At 37.1% G+C, this 21,199-nt stretch overlaps 1 protein-coding gene across 1 annotated transcript; it reads right to left on the bottom strand.

Moving 5' to 3' along the window:
- Nucleotides 1-3,529: 3,529 nt before the first annotated feature.
- On the bottom strand, nucleotides 3,530-15,946 carry LOC148424329 (COUP transcription factor 2-like). The gene is made up of 3 exons (XM_088412861.1): nucleotides 15,058-15,946; nucleotides 10,318-10,851; nucleotides 3,530-7,298 (listed from the first exon to the last, which is right to left on the bottom strand). Exons 1-3 carry the CDS (start codon nucleotides 15,482-15,484, stop codon nucleotides 7,024-7,026), a joined length of 1,236 nt encoding a protein of 411 aa, XP_088268987.1. The 5' UTR covers nucleotides 15,485-15,946; the 3' UTR covers nucleotides 3,530-7,023.
- Between the last annotated feature and the right edge of the window lie 5,253 nt (nucleotides 15,947-21,199).

Raw genomic sequence — 21,199 nt, 5'->3', positions numbered from 1 at the left:
TTATTCATTAAAGGCCTACACAATTCAAGTTTAGCTTTGATTACTTTTTTCGTCAATTTCATGTGATTATACAAAAAACTTCATATGCCACAGAGTTGAAAAATAAAAACTTTAAAAAGGTGACTCGATATTTTACATTAAAAATTCAGTCATGCAGCATTCAATAGAAATGGATGGATGCATGCGCCACCCATCCCCCAGCCGGTGTGTCCTTTTTTTTTTTTTTTTTTTTTTTTTTTTTTAATTATTATTATTCCGGGCAGTTAAACTCCAGGAATTTCTCCACACTTCCGAACCCTGTGAGGTTACGGGCGCTCAGGAGATCAAGAGTTCAAAGTTCAGAGCACAACAACAATATGCTGCCACCATCAAAGGTGTCGCGCGTGTCATACATTTCACATGGCCAATTATAAAAAAAGGCAAACTGCAAACACTTTAAAAAAAAAACCCAAAAAGTTCGAGTTGCATAATGCGCCCCCCAATTAGAAACACAAATAGACCTTTAAAACATTAAAAATATACGCTGAAAGTTGCTGCTAAAAGTAACGTACTTCTATATTGAAAATTAAAATGATACATTTTTCAATTATGATTTTTTTTCCAAAGCATGGTTAGTTTCCAATGATATCGTATATTTTATTTAATGCAAATAAATTCGTTTTTAAAATGTATCTATTAGGATCAAATTTCATATTCATTCGCTTGTTTTATTAATTTTTATTTAAAAAAAACTGAACATAATTTGCTTTCGATAAATATCTTATTTTGTAAATAAAATTTTCATTAATCCACGTTATATATATATATATATATATATATATATATATATATATATATATATATATATATATATATATATATATATATATATTTTTTTTTTTTTTTTTTCCAACCCAACGCAAAACCAAAACAAAAACCACACAAACAAACAAACAAAAACAAAACAATTCTTCTCAACAATGTGTTTCGGAGAAGCCGCTGGCGTCTAACATAGTCTCCATACCCATTTTTTCATTTCCTCCAAAAAGTAACACATTTTCGTTCTTGTTGTGATATAAAAATAATAATCAATTATATGTTTATTAAAGTACACCCAAAATCTGCAAACCTCAATTGGAAGATTCAAGAGCAAAACAAATTTGAGTTCTAACAAAGTCCAAAATGAAGCTAACTAAATAAAAATGGAGTTTTGGCCGTGCAGCCTGGAGGACACCTGTCCGTATCTCGTCGTCATGGCAACCGAGAGCCATTGACAAGTACATCAAGAAATGCCTTTTTTTGGGTGTTTCTATTCATAAACAACGGCTAAACTTTAATATTATACCACTAAATATCATCATCAACAACAATAATGATCAGAATTGACATCGTTATTGTTATCATCATCATAAGACGTTCTCTAAAGTGTTTAGTAGCAACAACAATTATTATAACAATCAACATCATCATTACCATGTTAAATTTTTCTTCGTAAAACAATAACAATTATAAAAGATAAATAATAACGAGGACATTCTTCATTCGTCAAAATAGAGTTTAAATATCAATGCTCTAAATTTTCAGACTTATCTATATTTTAATTGGCATATTTAATGTAAGCCTAACAGTGGCAAAAATTATGTTTTTCAGCCAGGTTAATATAATTCAAATGCTTTGATTGTATCATAGTTTAACGTGAAATCGTAATATATTTCGATTCGATTCTTTCTTTCCAGTGTTTTGAATTAGCTAATTTCTTCTTTTGTTTTGAACTGCGTCAATAAAAATCTGTGATTTTTACACTGTTCCCAAACATCAAACCAGCTACAAAAAATATTCTGGGCATTAACAAAAAACATTAATTTTATTGCGAAAAAAATGTGTATTTGTTTATTGATATAGTGTTGTCATTTTCAGTCATTTGAAATGTGCTTTACAGATCAAATTTTGTCCAATATCGGAAATGAATTTAAGTAAATAAAAGTAAAAAGTAAATAAATGCAAAATAGAACAAAAATCAAAATGAAAGAGCCTTAAGGCCCACATTACGTCAAATAATTCTTTCTCTGGATGTCTACAAGGACCCCCTACTCCCTTTTTTATTTATTATGTCCTAATTAAAAATAAAGTGAAAAGAATGCGCAAACTTTCGCGATTTGACGTACTCATTAAATGCGACGCATAGATCATAAACAGCAAAACTACGTGAAAAAAGTGACCTAAGAGTGACTGAAAAAAAATCATGACGTGATTGGCTAAAACCTCCCCTCTTATGTCATCTGATTGGCTGATCGCAAATCGACGTATACAAAAGAGAGCAGCTTCCTTCCAAAGTGCATTTCTGAGCGTCCCAACTCGGTGGGTGCCCCCCTGCAGAGCGTGTTGGCCCCTTTGGCCCTGGACCCCCTTAGTGGACCCTCAGCGTCATGCTCCTCAGGCTAAAGCGGAGTGACAGGAGCCCTCGGGGGGCCCTCATTACGGCCCCCGAGCTGAGGAGCTGTTTAATCCACGCACGCACTTCCTAACTCTGGTCGACGTATAATAAAACAAATATTTGCAGGATAAATGAACACCATATATGAGATCAAAGTTAAAACTTGAAAAACAGTTGGGATTCAAAATGGCTGAAAAATGGACTAACGCATCTATTTGGAGTATTTATTTAGCACACTAAGAAACAGGTGAGTTAAAGCTAACCCAATTATAGTAAAAAAAAAAAAAAAAAAGTACCGTTTAAACATTTGGGTCAGTTTGCCAGAACCACTCAAAACAACCCAAATATTGGGTCAGAATTGTCCCATAATTGGGTTATTTTTGACCCAACTACTTTTAGAGTGAACCTAAAATGTTGGGTCAATAAAACAGTCCAATTTGGGAAGGGAGTTATTTAGAACAGAGTAACTCTTAGGTTGTTTTCACAAAATAACTCAAATTTATTGTAATGCTTTGTGTATCAAATTATTATTTTTGTTTGTTTCAAATATCACCCAAAACATTATTTCAATGTCCAATTTTTGACCCAATAGTTGAAAAACTATTGGGTCTGTCTATTAAATTCTTATTAGGTCATAAAATTAGCCCTGAAAATATCTTGAAATCCTTCATTTTTATGTAGAAAATGTTTGTTTAAATTTTCATAATACAACTAAATTCTGTACAGTGTACACTATAAAAATATATATAAATATATATATATATATATATATATATATATATATATATATAGTTTTAAAAGTTCACATTTGTTGCAAAACACATGCAACAATATGGTAAGATTGGGTGATATTTTATGAAATTTCTATTTATTTTACGTGTTTATTGCAGAATTATGGCTCCATCAAATTATGCAAAGATCCTGGAGTGACAAAGCAGCCCCATATATTCATGCCACCACCATATTTGAGTTCTTTTTCTGTAATGCTGTGTTTTTCCACAACTGTTCTTGAAAATATTTGAGATCTTTGGGCTGATTTTATTTTGGGTTTGGGTGTGGTCAGTCATAACGAACACACACAGACACACAAGATCAAATCATGGCCAATTACACGTGTCAAAATCAATCAAATACACTTTATTAACAGTACTATTTTTTGTATAAATCTTGAGTTATAATTTAACACAGTAGCAATATGTTATCAAACAAATATGCATTCACAGTACATCAGTGCTTTTCCAAAAAGAGCACACACACACACATGCATGCACACACACACACACACACGCACAGACACACACAGCAATGTCATTACTTTTTTGTCTAAATAACTAAAAGGACATTTTTACACATCTTACAAATCATAACATTAATACAATAAACTGAAATTAAACTGCAGCATTTATATCATAAATAAAATAATACCCAGTGTAAATTGAAGTGGATTGAATTTTTCAGATTTTTATAAATTTGATAAATTTCAATACTTTGGAAAAAGACCTTTGACCTACTAACAAACAATTATTTTCACAATTATCTTTTTTGCTACGGCAATATCAAATATGAATTTCAATTGATTTTCAATTTTGCACATTTGCATGGTAATTTTTGCATTTTACAAATTTTTCAAAATGTCAGAAATATTGTATTAAGGAACAAAGAGGTGCAAAAACGAATAAATTATAAAATTCGAGATGATACTTAAACGTTGTAACAAGTTAAAGTAAAAAATAAATTTGGCTGAAAACCTTAAAAACGGTTATTGCTGTTCAGAAAATTGTTGTCTAATAAAAAGCATGCATCACCATGTCGTGTTTTGTTTATGTTTGTGCAATTTGTAAATAAAACTCAAGTATAAATAAATACAAATATAAAAGTAACAAAACGGTAGCGGTTTGCTTTTCACCGGCTGTTTAAAAAAAAAAAAAGTAATGACATAACTGATATACACTCAATGCATTCTTGCATTCTAACAGTCGAGCTAATCGCTAACATTAGCACGAAAGTTGTGTGCTTTTTGTGTGAAATTTTTACTTTTTCAAACCTTTCCATAACAGAAAAAAGTGCCACGTTTGAAAATCATATAAAAAAAAAAGAAATATTGACAAAACCACAAGAAAAAAATATGAAAAAGCCCTGCTGCCTTTTTAAAACTTTTTTTTTTTTTTGAATGACACTAATGATAAATATACACACACAAGGGACAATGCAAATTTTACAACACTGCAAAAAATGTCCAGTAATCTCAAAAAGGAAAAAAAAATATCTGGGAGCCACAGACATGAGTAGGGAGGTGGAGAAAGTTGGAGATTTTAATTTTTAGCCACAATATGGATAACATGTGCACACAAAGTGCAAGTTTGCGGCCAAACAAGTAGGCATTATACTAAAAAAAAAAATAAAACAAAAAACCACAATTGACATTCATTTCATTCCTGGACAGTTGGGAACCTTTTCTACAAAGATAAACTAGTGGAGAATTCATAGAAAAAAAATAAGTGAAAATAACAGGCCCCACATAAATATAGAGCCTACCCAGAACTATGAAAACAAAAAATGAAATAAAAGCTGTAAAGATCATTCAGTAATCTCCGAGAACAACCCAGGCTAAACCCAACTTCTTCTGACTGACAATAGATGAGATGTAATACTTAGAACCAGGGCTGCGGATCAGCCTAGAAAGTATTTTAGTATTTGGATATGCTACAGAAAATTCAATCGAATAAACGGAAAAATGTTTTTTGCTTGGTGAAAAACAATTATAAACACAAATGTAAAAAAAAAAGCTGACTATTTTACTCTTAAACTCTAGTGACATTTTAGGCAAAGTCTGATTTTGTTTATGAAGGGAAGTGAAGCGATTTTCGCTAGCTTTGAGTAAGCCTCGTTTGTTAAAAAGTGATCAGTAGGAACGGCAACTGTGTCATTTGAGTCATTTATATTTATTAAAGTGCCTTTGACAAGTAATCCAATGGCTCTCCCCAGCCTATATGGAGCAGCTGAGGGCTGCTAGCTAGTGGACAATTTAAGCTTGGCATCCTTCCTTGCTGTCATGCAAAATATTAACTATTGGCGCAATTGTCATAAATTTTAAGTGAACTGAAAGATAATATCTAGTGTTTTTTTTGTTTATTTTTCACTAAACTTTGCTCATTTTCACAAAAAAAAAAAAAAAAAGGCAATCGACGTCAGTGGCGCTTTTCGGTAGGGTTTCCGTTCACGTCTTTTTATGTCAATGGCACTCAAAGAGCTCGATTTACTTGAGGACTAATTTCAGCGCGACTTACGACATATTTCCTTGATGCCAATGATCACATTTCTATTAGCCGAGCATTTGGAGCCACCTTGTTGCATCTTGGCGTTTTTCAGAACGAGCCCCCAAAACTGCAGGCAAATAAGTGAGTTCCACAAAAAAAAAAGTGGTCCAACCTTACTTCCTTTGACACCAAAAAAGAGGGAAAAAAGAAAGGTAAGAAAAAACAGATACGGTAATTCCCCAAATAAAAGTTGCTCCCATGTATAAACGCAGCAACGCTTTGGCAACAACGTAATAACTATAGCAAAACAAAAAAAAAGTCTTAATCTCATGTAAACTCCTTTTCTTGTGTTCATACCCGTAAATTATATATTTGTTGCATTAAGCGTGTTTCAGAATTCCCACATTGCGAGCGGTCAGTGAACGCCTCGCCAGTGTAATGTTGAATGTGCTGAGCGACATCTGTGTTTCACCGAATTTGTGATTGTGCGTATACATGCCATAAGACAATTAATAAATGAGTCAAATGAAATACCTTTGCGTGTTTTCTGACCGGTGCGCTCTTTAGTGCCAAGCGTTATCGGAAACCTCAAGAGCCAGCGTATTTAGCACTCATCTTTCAAGGCCAACAGAATATTGTGTAATATGTATATGTAAATATGGGTGGTATCATATGAAAGATTGACTTCCATTCCTTACTTTGAATTGCATGTAGGTAATAGCTAAGTTGTATGTGTGGAAACACTGCCATCCAACTGTCATAATTATTACTACAGTGCTCAAGGTGAGCATTAGTCAAGGGTGTCAGCTACACCCCATAAAAAATGTATTTGACACAAATTTGATTATTTATTATTATTATTATTACGATTTTAAAAGACGAGAATGCTCGTCCATGGCACTGAAAGGGTTAATTGAATCAGCCGGAGACATCATAACTTTTACGTGATCCTCTCTTTAGTAATCTGAACAAGGATGGACTCGAACGTTGGTTCGATCAGTTCGCTTCTTTTATTGAAAATAATGCCCGAAAAACCTCAGCTAATGAAAGACTTGATGCTAATGGCCAACTGAATTTGAAAAAATCTTTTAAGTTTCTGTTTATACGACGCACCCATACTTTTGGCATTCGTTTTTCGAAAAAAAAAGTGTCTTCTATTTGGGGAATTACGCTAGGTACATAAATTAGCAGGCAGTATGTCGTGGCCACAAATGAGCATTTTGTGCGCACATTCGACCAATATAGTGAGCCTAATTATTTTTTTCCGCCAATGTCATGTCTGGGGCTGTGCAAGTTAGTCCCGGAGAAGATTTTTTTTACCTCACTTGGACCATCTTCCCGCCACAGGGGGCGCTACTGGACGGGCACGTAAGGCCAGTTGAAGCTGCCGCCCGACAGCAGCATGTCGCGGATGAGCGTCTCGATGGGCGTCTTGCCCACCAGTCGCACGAAGAAGAGCTGCTCGATGACCGCCGACGACACGGAACGCAGCGACGGCAGGCGCAGCAGCAGGCGGCCGAAGCGGCTGGGCTGGTTCGGGTACTGGCTGCGTACGTACTCCTCCAGCGCGCACTGGGACTTCTCTTGAAGACCTTCCACGTGCGCCGTGTCCGACAATCCGCACGCGTCTGGACGCAACGGAAACAAGGATAGATATATTTAAAGGCATTCAAGACTTATGTAACCCACGTCGGAAGTAAAATTTCTTATTTTTCTAGAATTAATTCAATAATGGCATCACAGTTGCTCAGAGCTCAGGCAATGACCAATCACAGCTCTGGGTTTCTGGGTTTGGTCATGTGACTTTCACAAAGTGAGCCACGATTGGTCATTAGCTGAGCCTTGAGCACACGTGACGTCATTTCCAAATGACACCAAGTTACGAGGAGGGGTTCGTCTTAAAATTATTCGAACGAGTACATGTGTCATTTTTCATGGCTTTTTATTTGATTATTAATCAATCCATATTATTAACTATTATAATCTTTAATTAATGGAAACACATTTTTTTATCTCCTCTTATTTTTTAAATTCTGTAATACAGCCTGCTCCCATTTTTTTTGGACTGATTTTCATTCAAAGACTAAAACTCGGCAACGTGATTTGATCTTGGCGAGTGGATTTAAAATCATCAAATGGGACTTTTCGAAAATGACATTAAGGCGTGCGCCCAAAGAAGGGGAATGACTTAACGAGGGTGCGCCAGCTCACCGACACCGCAAGCTGCCGCCTAAATCAACATCCGGCTCGACCTCGTTTGACCCGCTCGCTCGGCACGCCACCGCCAAGATGGCCGCCGTCAAATGTAGGACACGGAGCAGAGGCAGCGGCGCCCGGCCTTCACTTACGCTGACATGTGTCCCACTTTGATGACACGTGTACGCGCGGGCTCATGCCGGCCACACAACACACAGCTGCACTAAATCCAAAACAATATGCCAGAAAATCCACTACACACCTCATCTACTTCAAATGTACCAGAAAAGAACCCTTACATAAATCAGAGTTGAAATATGCCAGAAAAGAAAATTAAATCTACTTTTAATGCCATTAGAAAACGCTGTACAAAAATGTCATAAAAAGACGCCATAAAACAACATCATTATTACTACTATTAACTTTAAATATGCTGCAAAGTCTCCATAAAATTGAAATGTATTCTCACTCTTTTAATGCCAGATGTTTGTACATTTTGAGTATTTTTTTTCCTTTTTCAGAATCCTCACTTTACGCCCAGTCGCGTTAAAAAAAACGTTGACGGCATTTGGCGTCGACGGCACTCCTCGGTAAGATTTTCGTTGACCCCGTTTCACGTCAGTGGCACTCAAAGTGTTAGTAAGTGGTTGGTAAATTAATGTTAAAAGATTGCAAGAAAAGAAGCAACAAAAAGCAAATGTGTGTCTAAGTTTTGGGACAATTATGAAATAAATCTTTCAAGGAAATGATTAAAAAGCACTGTTATATTCTGAATAAATGGTATATATATATATATATATATATATATATATATATATATATATATATGGAATAAATATATAAGATATATAAAATGTGTATATCTGTTTTGTTTTATTTATGACATCACATTGTTTTACTATACATTATATAAGTTAGCTAGTATTTAAATATCATTAAATATCATGTAATAATTTAGCAAAAATTTAATTTAGTAAAAACAAGGGTTAGGACTTGTAACATGTAAACAATTGAACTGCTATATTTATTGTTGATGTTTTTTTTCTTCTTTTAGTTTTTTATGTTTTAGTTTTTTCCATTTCCCTGTGTATTGTTTTTTTATGTTTAATAAATCCAATCAGATGAAATAAAGAAGACTGTTCTATAAAACAACACAGTAATGAAAAAAGTAATTAAAAAAAAATCTCATTGAACGGAATTTATACTGACAATTTCTTTTATTTGCTTCTTTTTTGTTCTCGTTTTGAAAATATGTTTACGTTGAATAAAATCAACCAATCGACAAATATACCACAAAAGAACATTAGCATTTATTTCCTCTATATTTGGGGAAAACAGAAAATCCATAACAATGCCAAAATATTTTACTGAGGTAATAATGTAACGGCCGCGTAAAAATTGATCTTTGACATCTCTAACCGTCAATGGCAGTGAATGAATTAAAAAGAGAGCAAAAAGTCAATGAAATGATGGCGCTGTGTTTGGTTAAAAAGCAGTAAGCTTGAATCTCCTTCCGCACTACTGAAATGATGGCGTGTGAGTAATACTCTCCATGACAGATGAAATGCAGCCCCGTCCCTTTAAGGGCGGCCTTGTTCAACCGGGTCAAGTGAGGTGACGGCGCTGACTCAAGCGCTTACGTAAGATACTGCTGTTTTTTTTTTTCTAAATACACCTATACAACTATTATCATGTGGTATATTTTTCAAAGTGATTTAGTTTGGAAAACGGATGGATACCTGACAGATAAAGGCAGGAAATAATACAAAGTAATACGATGGAAAATATTGGCAAAATAATAATCACGATCATTGTGGTCAATATTGAAATTGCGATTATTAATTACGATTATTCATCATGTTTGATCAAACACGTCTATTTATTGCTCTTTTTTTTAAACAATCAGTATACAAACAAGGCTTTGACGTTTGACCCTTAAAATAATAATAAACTAAAATAAAGAGTAATAATTATGGCAAAAACTCAAAGAGCAACACAGCTTACTTTCTGAGTGAAAACCAATGAAAAAATATGAACCCTACTTAGAACCAATCAAAATATTTACTTTTAAGTCATACCAATCAATTAGCAGTCGAAATGTCATTTTCATTTTTTTCCAACCAAATTGATTCCAATTTTTTGCCAATCAGATTTTTCTCAATGGGTTCCAGTTGAGAGCTAGAACCGTGTAGATTACAATTCAAGTGAGAAACTCGAGGCCATTTCACACTGGTAAATAATACATTAAGGTGAAAAAAGCAGAGGATTTTGTTATGCAAACAGGTGGGAAACATTGCCCCCTGGTGGTAGGATGAAAAAGTGCTTGATTTGAAACATAGCGTAGCCAAAAACGTAAATATCACAGAGGAGCAGCTTAATTAATCGTGGCAGCCAATATCGGGATTGGATTCGTTACGCGGCCCAAACGCGATGGATGATGACATCACATACCCGTGGTGAAGAGCACGACGGCCTTGAGGCACGAGTACTCGGCCGAGTCCACGTGCAGCGTCTTGAGCTTCTCCACCTGCTCCTGGAAGACCCGGATGTGGTCCATGAAGGCCACCACGCGCTCGGCCGACATGGGGGCGGCGTGCAGGCCGGCGGCGGCCAGCAGCGGCGCCACGTGCACGGGCATGGCGCACTGCGCCGCGTTGAGCACGAACAGCTCGCTCCAGGTGAGCCTCAGCAGCGCCACCTGGTCGGACACCTGCAGGTCCGGGAAGAAGGGGATGTTGCGGGCCCACTCCACGGCGCTGAAGAGCATGCGGGCCGCCAGCTCGCAGATGTTCTCGATGCCCACCGCGCCGGCGCCGCCGGCCGCCAGGCACTGCGAGCCGAAGCGCGAGGCGGCGTACGGCTCGGCCCGCAGCAGCAGCGAGATGTAACCCGACAGGTAGGAGTGGCACTGCAGCGGCTCGCCCGTGCTCAGGGAGAACTGGCCGTGGAAGGCCTGCGCCGGCGGGAGGCGGCCCCGTTGCACCGCTGCGAGGGAACGGAACCGACAAATCAGTAAGGGCAATGAGCCACCTGCCATCACTGCAAAAAAAAAACGAACCCTTGCGCCGTACTTTGATCAATTTGGAATCATTTACTTCCGCGTCGTTCTCGCGGGACTTTTGCCAAGGGATGGCACACTCCCGGATGTGTGAGAGCAATTTGAAATACATTGTCACCATCTGGGTGAAATTTCAGCTCCCTCAAGGTTTTCTTGGCTGTGAATTGCCTTTGCAGTAAAGATAAAATTGGACAAAATAAGGTAAATTAAGTATAGGCGTAAGAGCTATTTTTGTTTATGGTACATTTAGGGTACGGCATATCTTTTTGTTTAAGCATATTTATGTATTTTGTGTGTTATTGTATGCTCATTTAGCATTTAGTGTTTCACGGCATGTCTAAGTACATTTACTGTAAAATATTACTTTAGATTTCAGTTTAATGTTCTTTATGGTATAATAGTTCCACAGAAAATTATTTAATGGGCTATTTTTTTAATGGTACATTTCATGTGCTATATCGCACTGTTCTGCAGCATATTGATGTATTTTGCCTGTGTGTTATGTTATGGCCCATTAGCGCATAGTGTTATTTCAAGGCAAGTTTTCAGTGCATTTATTGTAAAATGTTGTTTTATTAAATATTTTTTTTAAAACTTTGGGCTCCTAATAGTACATTCATATATATTATTTTATGATCTATTTTTGTTTATGGTACATTTAGTGAATAATATAGCATTGTTCTCTAACATATTTATGTATTTTGCGTGTGTGTGTGTGTGTGTGTGTTATGTTATGACTCATTTAGTATATAGTGTTATTTCGGGGCACGTTTTATTTATTGTAAAATGTTATGACATATTTAAAGTAGTGTTCCTTATGGTATATTAGTCTATATTATTGTTTTTAGTGTACAGAATAGCATTAGATGTTCCCTGTGTGTGCATGCGCGTGTTTGTGTGTGCTTGGGTCCATTTGCACATACAGTAGTATTACTTTATGGCATTTTCGTACATTTATTGATTTATTGTGCAAAGCTGTTGATAAATATCCTTTTGGCACATTATATGAGTTACTTTTGTTTATGGTACATTTAGTATTCTAGACAACTGTTTTATGGTGTAAACGTGTGTCTGTTGTGTTATGGCAAATTGAAAGTATGCATTTTGTTGTTTGGGGGACATTTGGCATATATACAGTATGCTTTCTGGTAACGGCCTTTTAGTGAAGTATTCTTAATGCAATCATGCATGAAACAACACAATGTGTTAAATGGACCAAAGCTTCTCACACACACAGGCACACACACAAAAAAATGCTGTAAAAACACTATAGGCCATATGACACACTAAATATATCATAAAAACACCACACACACACACACATTATATATATATATATATATATATATATATATATATATATATATATATATATATATATATATATATACATATATATATATATATATATATATATACATATATATATATATATATATATATATATATATATATATACATATATATATATATATATATATATATACATATATATATATATATATATATATATATATATATATATATATATATATATATATATATGAATCAACCCTGACCATAACCCACCCATAAAAGCTATAAATACGTATGCCATAAAACAATGCTGTGTTACACTAAAAGATCCAGATATCAAAATGGGCCATATATTATTTGTGCCATAAAGAAAACTAAATATATCTAAAAAAACAAAAAAAAACAATCTTGTACATTAAATGTCCCTAAAGCATGCCATGGAACAACACACATGCTAACTGGGGCAAAAATCAAACAAGCAAACAAATAAACAATAAAACAATTAAATACTACAGACTAAATGTTATATTAACAAAAATAGACAGAAAAGACACTACAGAACACTTTATTTACTTTAAATATGGTCCTATCATACCAACAATGTTCATTAAACGTACTTATATGATACACAACTCTTGTTAAATGAGCAATAACACAAAACCATAAACATTCCAAAAAACACTATAGAGTACATTATATGGTCCATCAACCAAAAAAGTCTTAACACACTAAATGCACCATTTTAAATAACCAACACTATATTTTTTTAACCTAAAACATGCCCACAACACGAGGTAAATGGGCCTTAGCATTACACCCACACACACACCCTCACACACACACACAACACTATAAATATGCCGTAAAACAACGACCAAAAGAGGCTATGAAATATTATTCACTAAATGTGCCACAGAGAACACAAAATATAATTTAAATAAGACTAATATGAGACGATTGGAAAAACGGGCTCTAGAACTCAACACACTTAAAAAAAAAAAACAAATCAACCACAAAGCAATGATATCATGGATTAGCGAAAATATGCCACGAAATACACAAATCCGCCCCAGATAAAACTAAATTACTCTAAATGTACTATAAAACTACATTGTGGGCTACCGTACCGATGCAATATATGTGATAAAAGAATTTGTGCCAAGATGAACTTTGATAACAGAGACGCACAATTGGAAAAAAAAAAAAAAAGAGAGGAGAGGATTAAAGTGGGTTCTCGATCGCGTGCTAGCCTCTCCGCCGTCACGCCAGAGGGGGTTTGGAGAGGTGCTAAATTTAGGACGGGCTGTCTTCTTGGCGTCCCGGTTGGTTTCACCCTCCCCATACACGCGAGCGCGCGCACGCGCACGCACCCGAAAACATGCCCCTCCTCCTCAACTCCGAGCCTGAAACTTCTGCTGAACCCAAACTCAATCATGTCGTTTCATCTGGATTCGATCCGGATTTGATGTCATGGGACCAATTTCGATCAGGTGATTTGGGTGATGATTGGGGGGGGGGGCAGAAAGGGAGGTTAAGGTCATTTTCACTGATTCGATTCTGATTCAATGCTGATTTGTTTACACTGGTGTGATGTGGATCAATGATATTTTAAACATGTTTTTTTCTGTTCTCTATTAATATTTTACTTTTCTCAGTCCAACGGTCATACATTAATTAAAATTATGTTGACGTTCAGCCTGCATTAACGTTTAACTTCCAAAATTGTAATTAAACGTTTTTTTTAAAACAATACAGTCGTATGATGTTTTTTTTCCCCTCTTTCGTTAATTTTCAAAAACATTTTTCGACAAGGACTAAGAACATTTATTAAGACTGACTTACACAATCTGCTTTAACAAGAAAAAAAATGCATTTGAAAATCAAACCTTGAAAAACATAAAATATAACCTATTTATTTTGCTTCAATATTCTTTATTCAAAATACTTAACTGTTTGAATAGAAAATCCAAACTATGACACTTTATAATTCATTATAATCTAACAACTAATTTACATTTGTTTACACCTTCTTATGTAATAAAATATTCACGTGTTTTATTAATTGGATCTTATTCCCGATTGGCTGAGATAAATCACATGATTCTCGTGGCGTCCATTTTGAGCATTATGAGAGCTTTTACATTTGGTTCCATTTGTTTATTTTTAATTCGGGTGACAATGAATAATACAGAAAGAATTCCATTCATTCCGGAAATTTTTGTTTTTGTTTTGAATCAACTTTTTAACCGTAACCATAAAAATACACAGAAAATCTGGAACCTTTTTTTTTTAAAAATCGTAAATATAAAAAACGTAAAAATCCTAACTATATCACAAAGTTTGATTGCATGTTTTTACTTTTTTTTTTAGTCGACAGCAACAGAAGACGGTTGAAGTTGAATTTCCCCTGATTTAATTTAAATGTGTAATTTCTTGTTACATTGAAAGATAAGATTTTTCTTCTTTAGCATACACAAAAAAAAATATATATATATATATATATATATATATATATTTTTTTTTTTTTTTAAGATAATTGATGAACTGCGTGGAATGTTTGTCTCGATCAATTAAGAAACGCAAGAAAAGGAAAATATGTATATTACCCCTTCATTAATTAGGGAACACCGTCACGGAAACGGAATAATGACAAATTGTGTCGTAAAAGGAAATTGGAACTATACTGTAAGTCAAATCCTTGGCGAATGGACTGACGAACGGGCCGAAAATTGTGAAACCGTTTGAAGCAACCGTCGCGAAATTGCCGCGATAACACAGATCCCAAATTCCGGCGCCTTAAAAGTGCCAAAACCGGGGCGACGGTTCGGGCTGCGTACCTTCCCTCCGCATGCCCACTTTGAGGCACTTTTTGAGGCGGCAGTACTGGCACTGGTTGCGGTGGTGCTGGTCGACGGGGCAGGTTCGGCTGGCCCGGCACGTGTAGCTGAGGTTGCGGCGCACGCTGCGCTTGAAGAAGCTTTTGCATCCTTCGCAAGTGAACTGGCCGTAGTGCTTGCCGCTCGACTTGTCGCCGCACACGATGCACTCGATGTGCGCGCTCGCCTGCTTGTCGGATGACGACGAGGACGACGAAGAGGAACTGGTCGTGTTGGGGTTGGGGTTCGGAGCGGGGGGCATCTCCTCCAGCGAAGCCGGCGGGGGGTTCATGTGCACCGGCAGAGCCAAGGGAGCGACGTGCGACACCTGGGAAGAGAGCGTCCCCTCCTCGGGGTTCCTCCACGCCACCATCGCCATGTCCGTCATAAACTTCCCCGCTTTTTTTTTTTTTTTTTTTTGCTTTTTCTTGTCACCACCGTTTAGGATGAAAGTGACAAATAGCCGCTCATTCGCATGACATCCACAGAGAAAGAAGAGCTTATCCTATTCGGAGGAGAACAAATCGAATAAATAAAAAGAAGTCCGCGTCCAGGTCCTCCAGCTTGTTACCCGGCTCTCCGGTTACCCTTGTGCCCCTAAACGGTCCAAAAGTCTCAAAAACAAGAGAGGAAGAGCACGCGCGGACGTCTGATGGGTCTGATGATGTTTTTTTGGCTTGGGGACTGAAGAAGACAAGGAGGGGGTGTGACATCATCAGTTGTGACGTTGTTGTGGGAGGAGCAGCCAAAACGAAAGGGGAGACCAGTGAGCGTGTGCTGAGCGTTTGGGTAGCACTAACCACGTGATGTGCATTAGCAGTGCTTCCACGAGTCTAACGATAGAACGATAAAATGGCGTCCTCTAGTGTAACTAAGGAGTAATACATGATACTGTGTTACTCTAAAGATGAAAAACGTGTATGGGACAACAGTCACTCTAAAAGTGTTTTTTTTAAAGAAAGAGTGAAAGTACAAATGAAATTGAAAAGGCCTCGAAAAATATATCGTAAAAATCCATGGACGACACTTCCGGGTTTACCTTCGTGACGTCAGCACAAGCAAAAGAAAGCCAGCGGCGCAAAACAACGACAAAGTGAACTAAACAAAGAAATGAATAAGAAAAACACTGTACAGCTAGCAAGGCTCCAAATAGGCTAAAATTGCGTCATTTCCGGTTTGCCTGCTACTCATCCTGGCAGAGAAAGTTTTCGTAGTATCCATTCATCCATCCATCAACCCCGGAAAGTTTTTGTACATATGGTTCAAAATCCATGAAAAATGGTGTCATAAAGCAAATCAAACTTTGCAAAAATGAAACATTTCATGATATTGTAATCTTTCTACGGTTAGTTATCTTACTTGGGGATGCTGTCGTGGAAACAAAATGACGAATTTAGGATTTTTAATTCTTATGTATTCCAGCTGGGTGATTCAATTTCCTATAAAGTATTTGTTATTTTGGAAGCGATATTTCTAACCTTGAACTTGTCTCGCTAAATCCGCCCCCTGTCGCTAACGTGCATGGCGATCGCTTAACAAATAGGCTGCATGTGTTTAGGCTGCAAGAACGCTAAGGGGGCGGTGCTCAATTAGTGATGTCATAAAGAGAGAACCCATTATTTTCTCAGATTAGGCAGGGCTGGTGTTGTGAGCGCAGCAAATAGTGGGAATGCTAAGTGAATGGAGGAAAGCGCTGCTTTGGAGTTGTCTTTTTTTTTAGATGAATTTACATTTTAACAATGATTAAACCTTTAAAAAGTTTTTTTTTAAAGATTTAGACAGTTTCACCTTGTAGCAGATTCATTAAGTTCATACAGGAAATTGTTCCAGAGGCAAAATATCACCATGAGGAATCCTTTTCTGATCTATACGGGGAATGCTTTCACTAAAGCGTTAATATCAATGAACATATGTTAGTACTCAAAAAGTACTCACCCACTGGGACACTTTTCTTGGAAATGATGCCAATAAAGATGCAGTCATCCACATTTTGTCCTCAGAAGCCGCTGTGTTGTTGATGCCAAGTCATGTGTAAATGCTGTTTGACTCATTGCAACAAACGTCCTCAGGCCTTGCGTCCAGACACGTTGTCACACGATGACACAAGTCCACATCGGGTCAAGGACATAGGGGCACATATAGGGGACATCATAAAGATAGAAAGAGGGGAGAGGGGGTACAGAAAAAGGAACATGAGAAGAACACAAGAAAAAAAGGGAGGCCCATGAGCCCCACGTTTGAGACACATGTGGGAAACATAGATGACACAAAAAAAAAAGGTACAAGGGAAACAATGGGGGGACATGAGGGGGACACAAAGGGGGAGCCATGGGGCATACGAGACAGACATATGGACACAAGCGGGAGGTACAACATTGGAAAAAAAGGAGGCACGTGGGGTTACAAATCGGACACAAGAAAGAAACATTTGAGGGACTCAAAAGCGACAGTGGGACAAATTAATATTTATATTTGATTATTATTTCATACACGGCTGATTCTGTAAGATTCTGATTTCCCGGTTATACAGTGTATAAATACATATAACAAAAAGTAGTTGACATCTGCTTTACTCAGTATAATCCACCCTTGCACTGATGTACATTGTGCATGACCTGAACTGGACACAAAAATAAAACCCTTATCTTTAAAAGGATAGTACACTTATTTAACCATTTTAGCAGTAAAAAGTAATTATTTTTTTCCTATAATTCATTTTGATGACTAAATTACTAACTCAATACTTTTAAAAACACAATTTGCCTCTTGCTGTCAAAATGACACGACTTTGCTAAAGGCTTAGGTAACGGCCAATCACAGCTCAGCTTGTGAATGGCATACAACTAACAAGTGAGCCATTGATTGGTCGTTGCCAAGCCTTGAGGTGATGTCATTTTCAGTCGACAGCTGCAGTTGAAAAGTGTTTTTTATTAATTGCACATGAAAAATAATCAAGTTATTTACAAATTTGATGAATTATTCACGTTTTTATACTACGGGAAATATGCCGATTATTTTTTTTTTACCCAACAAGGTGAAGGTTTACAAGGTACAGAAGATTTTTTTACGTCTGTCCTGAAAGTTTTGGATGGGCTAACGGCAGTGACGAGATCGGACAGGTGCCACCAAGGCCACTGGGCACGAGTGACACGGGTGATTTTCAAGGTCGGTTAGCGGCCGTCAGCATGATTCGTAGAGACTGACGTGAGCCGACGGCCAGGCCAGGTGCAACAAATCCCTATTGACTCGCTCTCAGGCCAAGGACATGTTTAAATTGTCTGCGTGTATATTTTATATATTGATGTCGCGTTTACCTGCAGGTTAAGTGGAAAAACAGCAAAACTGCATCGTGTGTTTTTTAAGATGTCTCACTCACCTGTGTGAATAGTAATGAATGTGTCTCAACTTCAGACGTGTTACGTGGAATTCAGAGTTGTCGTTTACTGGCGGTACGTGAATGCAGCACACGCACGAGAGAGACAATGCTTTGGAAGCAAACTTCAAGCGAGCGAGAGCCAGGTAAAATAAATAAAAAGTGAGTCGAAACTGTCTTAATATTACACATTGTCACTTAAAGAAAACCATTATCAACCCTTGACTATAACACTTTAACCAAACCATCAACTGCCGAGGGAAGAGAAATATCGCCGTTAGTTGTGTACTTTTTGATCTTCTTCACATTAAAGTAGATTTACAGCCTCTGGGCGCCAGGGTGCAATGTCTGCCTCTCTGTGGTCATTACTGGTATTGCAGTTTACACATATTCCAGCTGTAAACATTATTGCGGTAAAAAAATAATAAAGGGCTTCTCCGAGTGCGAGCAATGGTTATAAATTTTGTAGAGTAGCGTTTACTCCAAACGGCAAACACATTATATTTCATCCCAGTCCAAGCGAAGTAAAATTTAAAAGTAAATTTTACACCAAGAAGACAAGTAAATATTCAGAGAAAATGCAAATGTATATTCGTTTGGACTTTGTTTAGATGCAATCCTTTTTCAGTCCATACCACATGCTTGGTTTATTGATTTTTACGTATTTTTAAATCCAGTGCAGATCAGCTTTGATTCCAATCTCCTTGTCTGCCTTACCTATATTCCTTTATTTTAATTTATTTGTGCTAATTGCAGAACTTTTCTAATTATATGTCACGATTCAGAACTCACAAAAGTTTAATTTGAAAATAGAAAGCATGTTATTAATACGATCAATAATTTAAAATACTATATTTTATGAACCTTAAAGTACTTGGTATCGTTATCAGTGATATTGGCACCAATATATCCATACCAAAATCTCAAGTATTGCACAGCTCACGCACTGACTAGCGAGCAAAATAAGGGGCGTGGCTCAACGTGTGGGTGGAGCGATATGCATTGTTGCATTGCTCTGTAACTGTTTAGGGAGAGTATTGGGTTCAAAGGTTGAGGTCAAAAGATGTCCCTATAGAAATGCCTGACATTGGTGCAGTACCAAATTTCCCCAGCAGAGAGCGCGCTACCTGAATAAATGAGGTTCGCGTTGCTTGGAGCAGTCGATATTTTGTTATTTCTGATGTTCTGTAAAGTTTTAAAAAATAATAAACGTGACATCACAAGGTGTCACATCTTTAAAGCTTCTAAGGAAATAGTAAAAAAAAGGGGACTTAAACTCAGTGTGGGTGGGGTCAAATGTTTAGTAGGTGGGGTCAAACATTTGGCCCCGCCCACACATTGAGCCAGGGCTTCCTCTCTTTGAAAATGTTACCGTCTGGGCGTGCGGCTGCGCGTGATAGACGAGCAAGGTCACGACGAGGTGGTCCGCGGGTCGCGGAGGCCAGAGCGCTTGAAAAGTGAAGACGAGTGGAAGACACATTTGTCTGTCAGCTGCGTCTTTGGCGCCCGGTCCCGAGTCATCGAGTCAATCGCCCAAGCGGCGACACGTACGACCTCGGAGTCGCTTGTGACATGGAATGGCGTGCTTTCCGCTAGACTGCGCCAAGGCCCCCCGAACACCCCCGTCGCGACCCGGCTCCACCGGCCCGCGACCCGTCTTCCACGGGGCCAGGTAGCGGTTGAGCGGAAGACCCCCGGTGATGATCCGCGGTGTAAATAAGATGGTGCTGGAGAAGCAGCGCTTTTGGATATAAGCGCTGTCACAACCGATCTTCTTCCGACTTTGGCAGAAAAACATATGACCTCGGAGGACCGTCAAGTCCGTTTAATGATGACACTGCACACACGCACGCACACAACTACACACATACTTTCTTTCGTGTATTATAATATATCCCCCTCCGTCACAGGTTATGGGTTTTTGCTTTTGTTTTTGTCAGTAAAAAAAAAAAAAAAAAGCTAAAATTTTTTAGCATTAGTCAATATTTGGTCCAATGATTTAAAAACTGTTTTCTGGCTTTGGTCATGTGATGTTGGCAAGCTGAGTCGTGATTGGTTCTCACCTGTGCCCTGAGTACTTGTGATGGACAAGTGAAGCTTCATGAAGCACTTATGGTATTTGTTGACTCCTCTAGATGGCACTCCTGATCCAAAAAAGGAGGGGAAATTTAACACATTTACATTGCGCTGGTGCTTATTTTTAACCACGTAAAGGAGTTAAAAAAATAACAGGCGCTTCATGAAGCTTCATTTTCACTGCTGAGTATGTGATTTCATTTTCAGTCAAAAGCAAGTGTTAAAATGTTTTTTAAAAGTATAAATTGGTCATGAAAGATCTTTTTACTGCTAAAAAAAGTTTAGTATCCATCTATTGTTCTCATTTATTGTGGGTGTAATTCTATTCTTGACCACTAGATGGTGGCACACACTTTACACTGAGATGTGTAAATAAGAAAGAAGATAAACAAAAAAATAATATAACAAAACTTAATTTATATATAGTCTGTCACAAGCTTTTATAGGAAATAATTTTTGAAATGTGATTGATCATGGAAATTCTTTTAATTAATTTATTAACAATTTTAATTATTTCATAGCAATAAAATGTATGTATAATAATAAAATTCTTTGTATTTTTAGAGAATATTTGAGAAGTTATAAAATAGTATAATGTATAAAAAAATTCTAAATGCAATCAAAACAGCTTTGAACTGAAATCACTTGAGATTA

This window comes from Hippichthys cyanospilos, chromosome 4 (genome assembly GCF_059441005.1).
Source record: "Hippichthys cyanospilos isolate Australia breed blue-spotted pipefish chromosome 4, RoL_Hcya_1.0, whole genome shotgun sequence".
NCBI lineage: Eukaryota > Metazoa > Chordata > Actinopteri > Syngnathiformes > Syngnathidae > Hippichthys > Hippichthys cyanospilos.
The sequence above is the reverse complement of the archived record's forward strand: the minus strand, read 5'-3'. Positions and strand labels throughout refer to the sequence as shown.

What these genes read in the sequence shown, in the direction of transcription:
- LOC148424329 (XM_088412861.1), bottom strand. Translation starts at nt 15,484, where the DNA reads ATGACGGACATGGCGATGGTGGCGTGGAGGAACCCCGAGGAGGGGACG. An exon ending in AGTGGGCATGCGGAGGGAAG is followed by an intron (nt 10,852 to 15,057) that starts GTACGCAGCCCG and finishes GTTCCCTCGCAG; the next exon opens with CGGTGCAACGGGGCCGCCTC. An exon ending in CGTCGTGCTCTTCACCACGG is followed by an intron (nt 7,299 to 10,317) that starts GTATGTGATGTC and finishes CGTTGCGTCCAG; the next exon opens with ACGCGTGCGGATTGTCGGAC.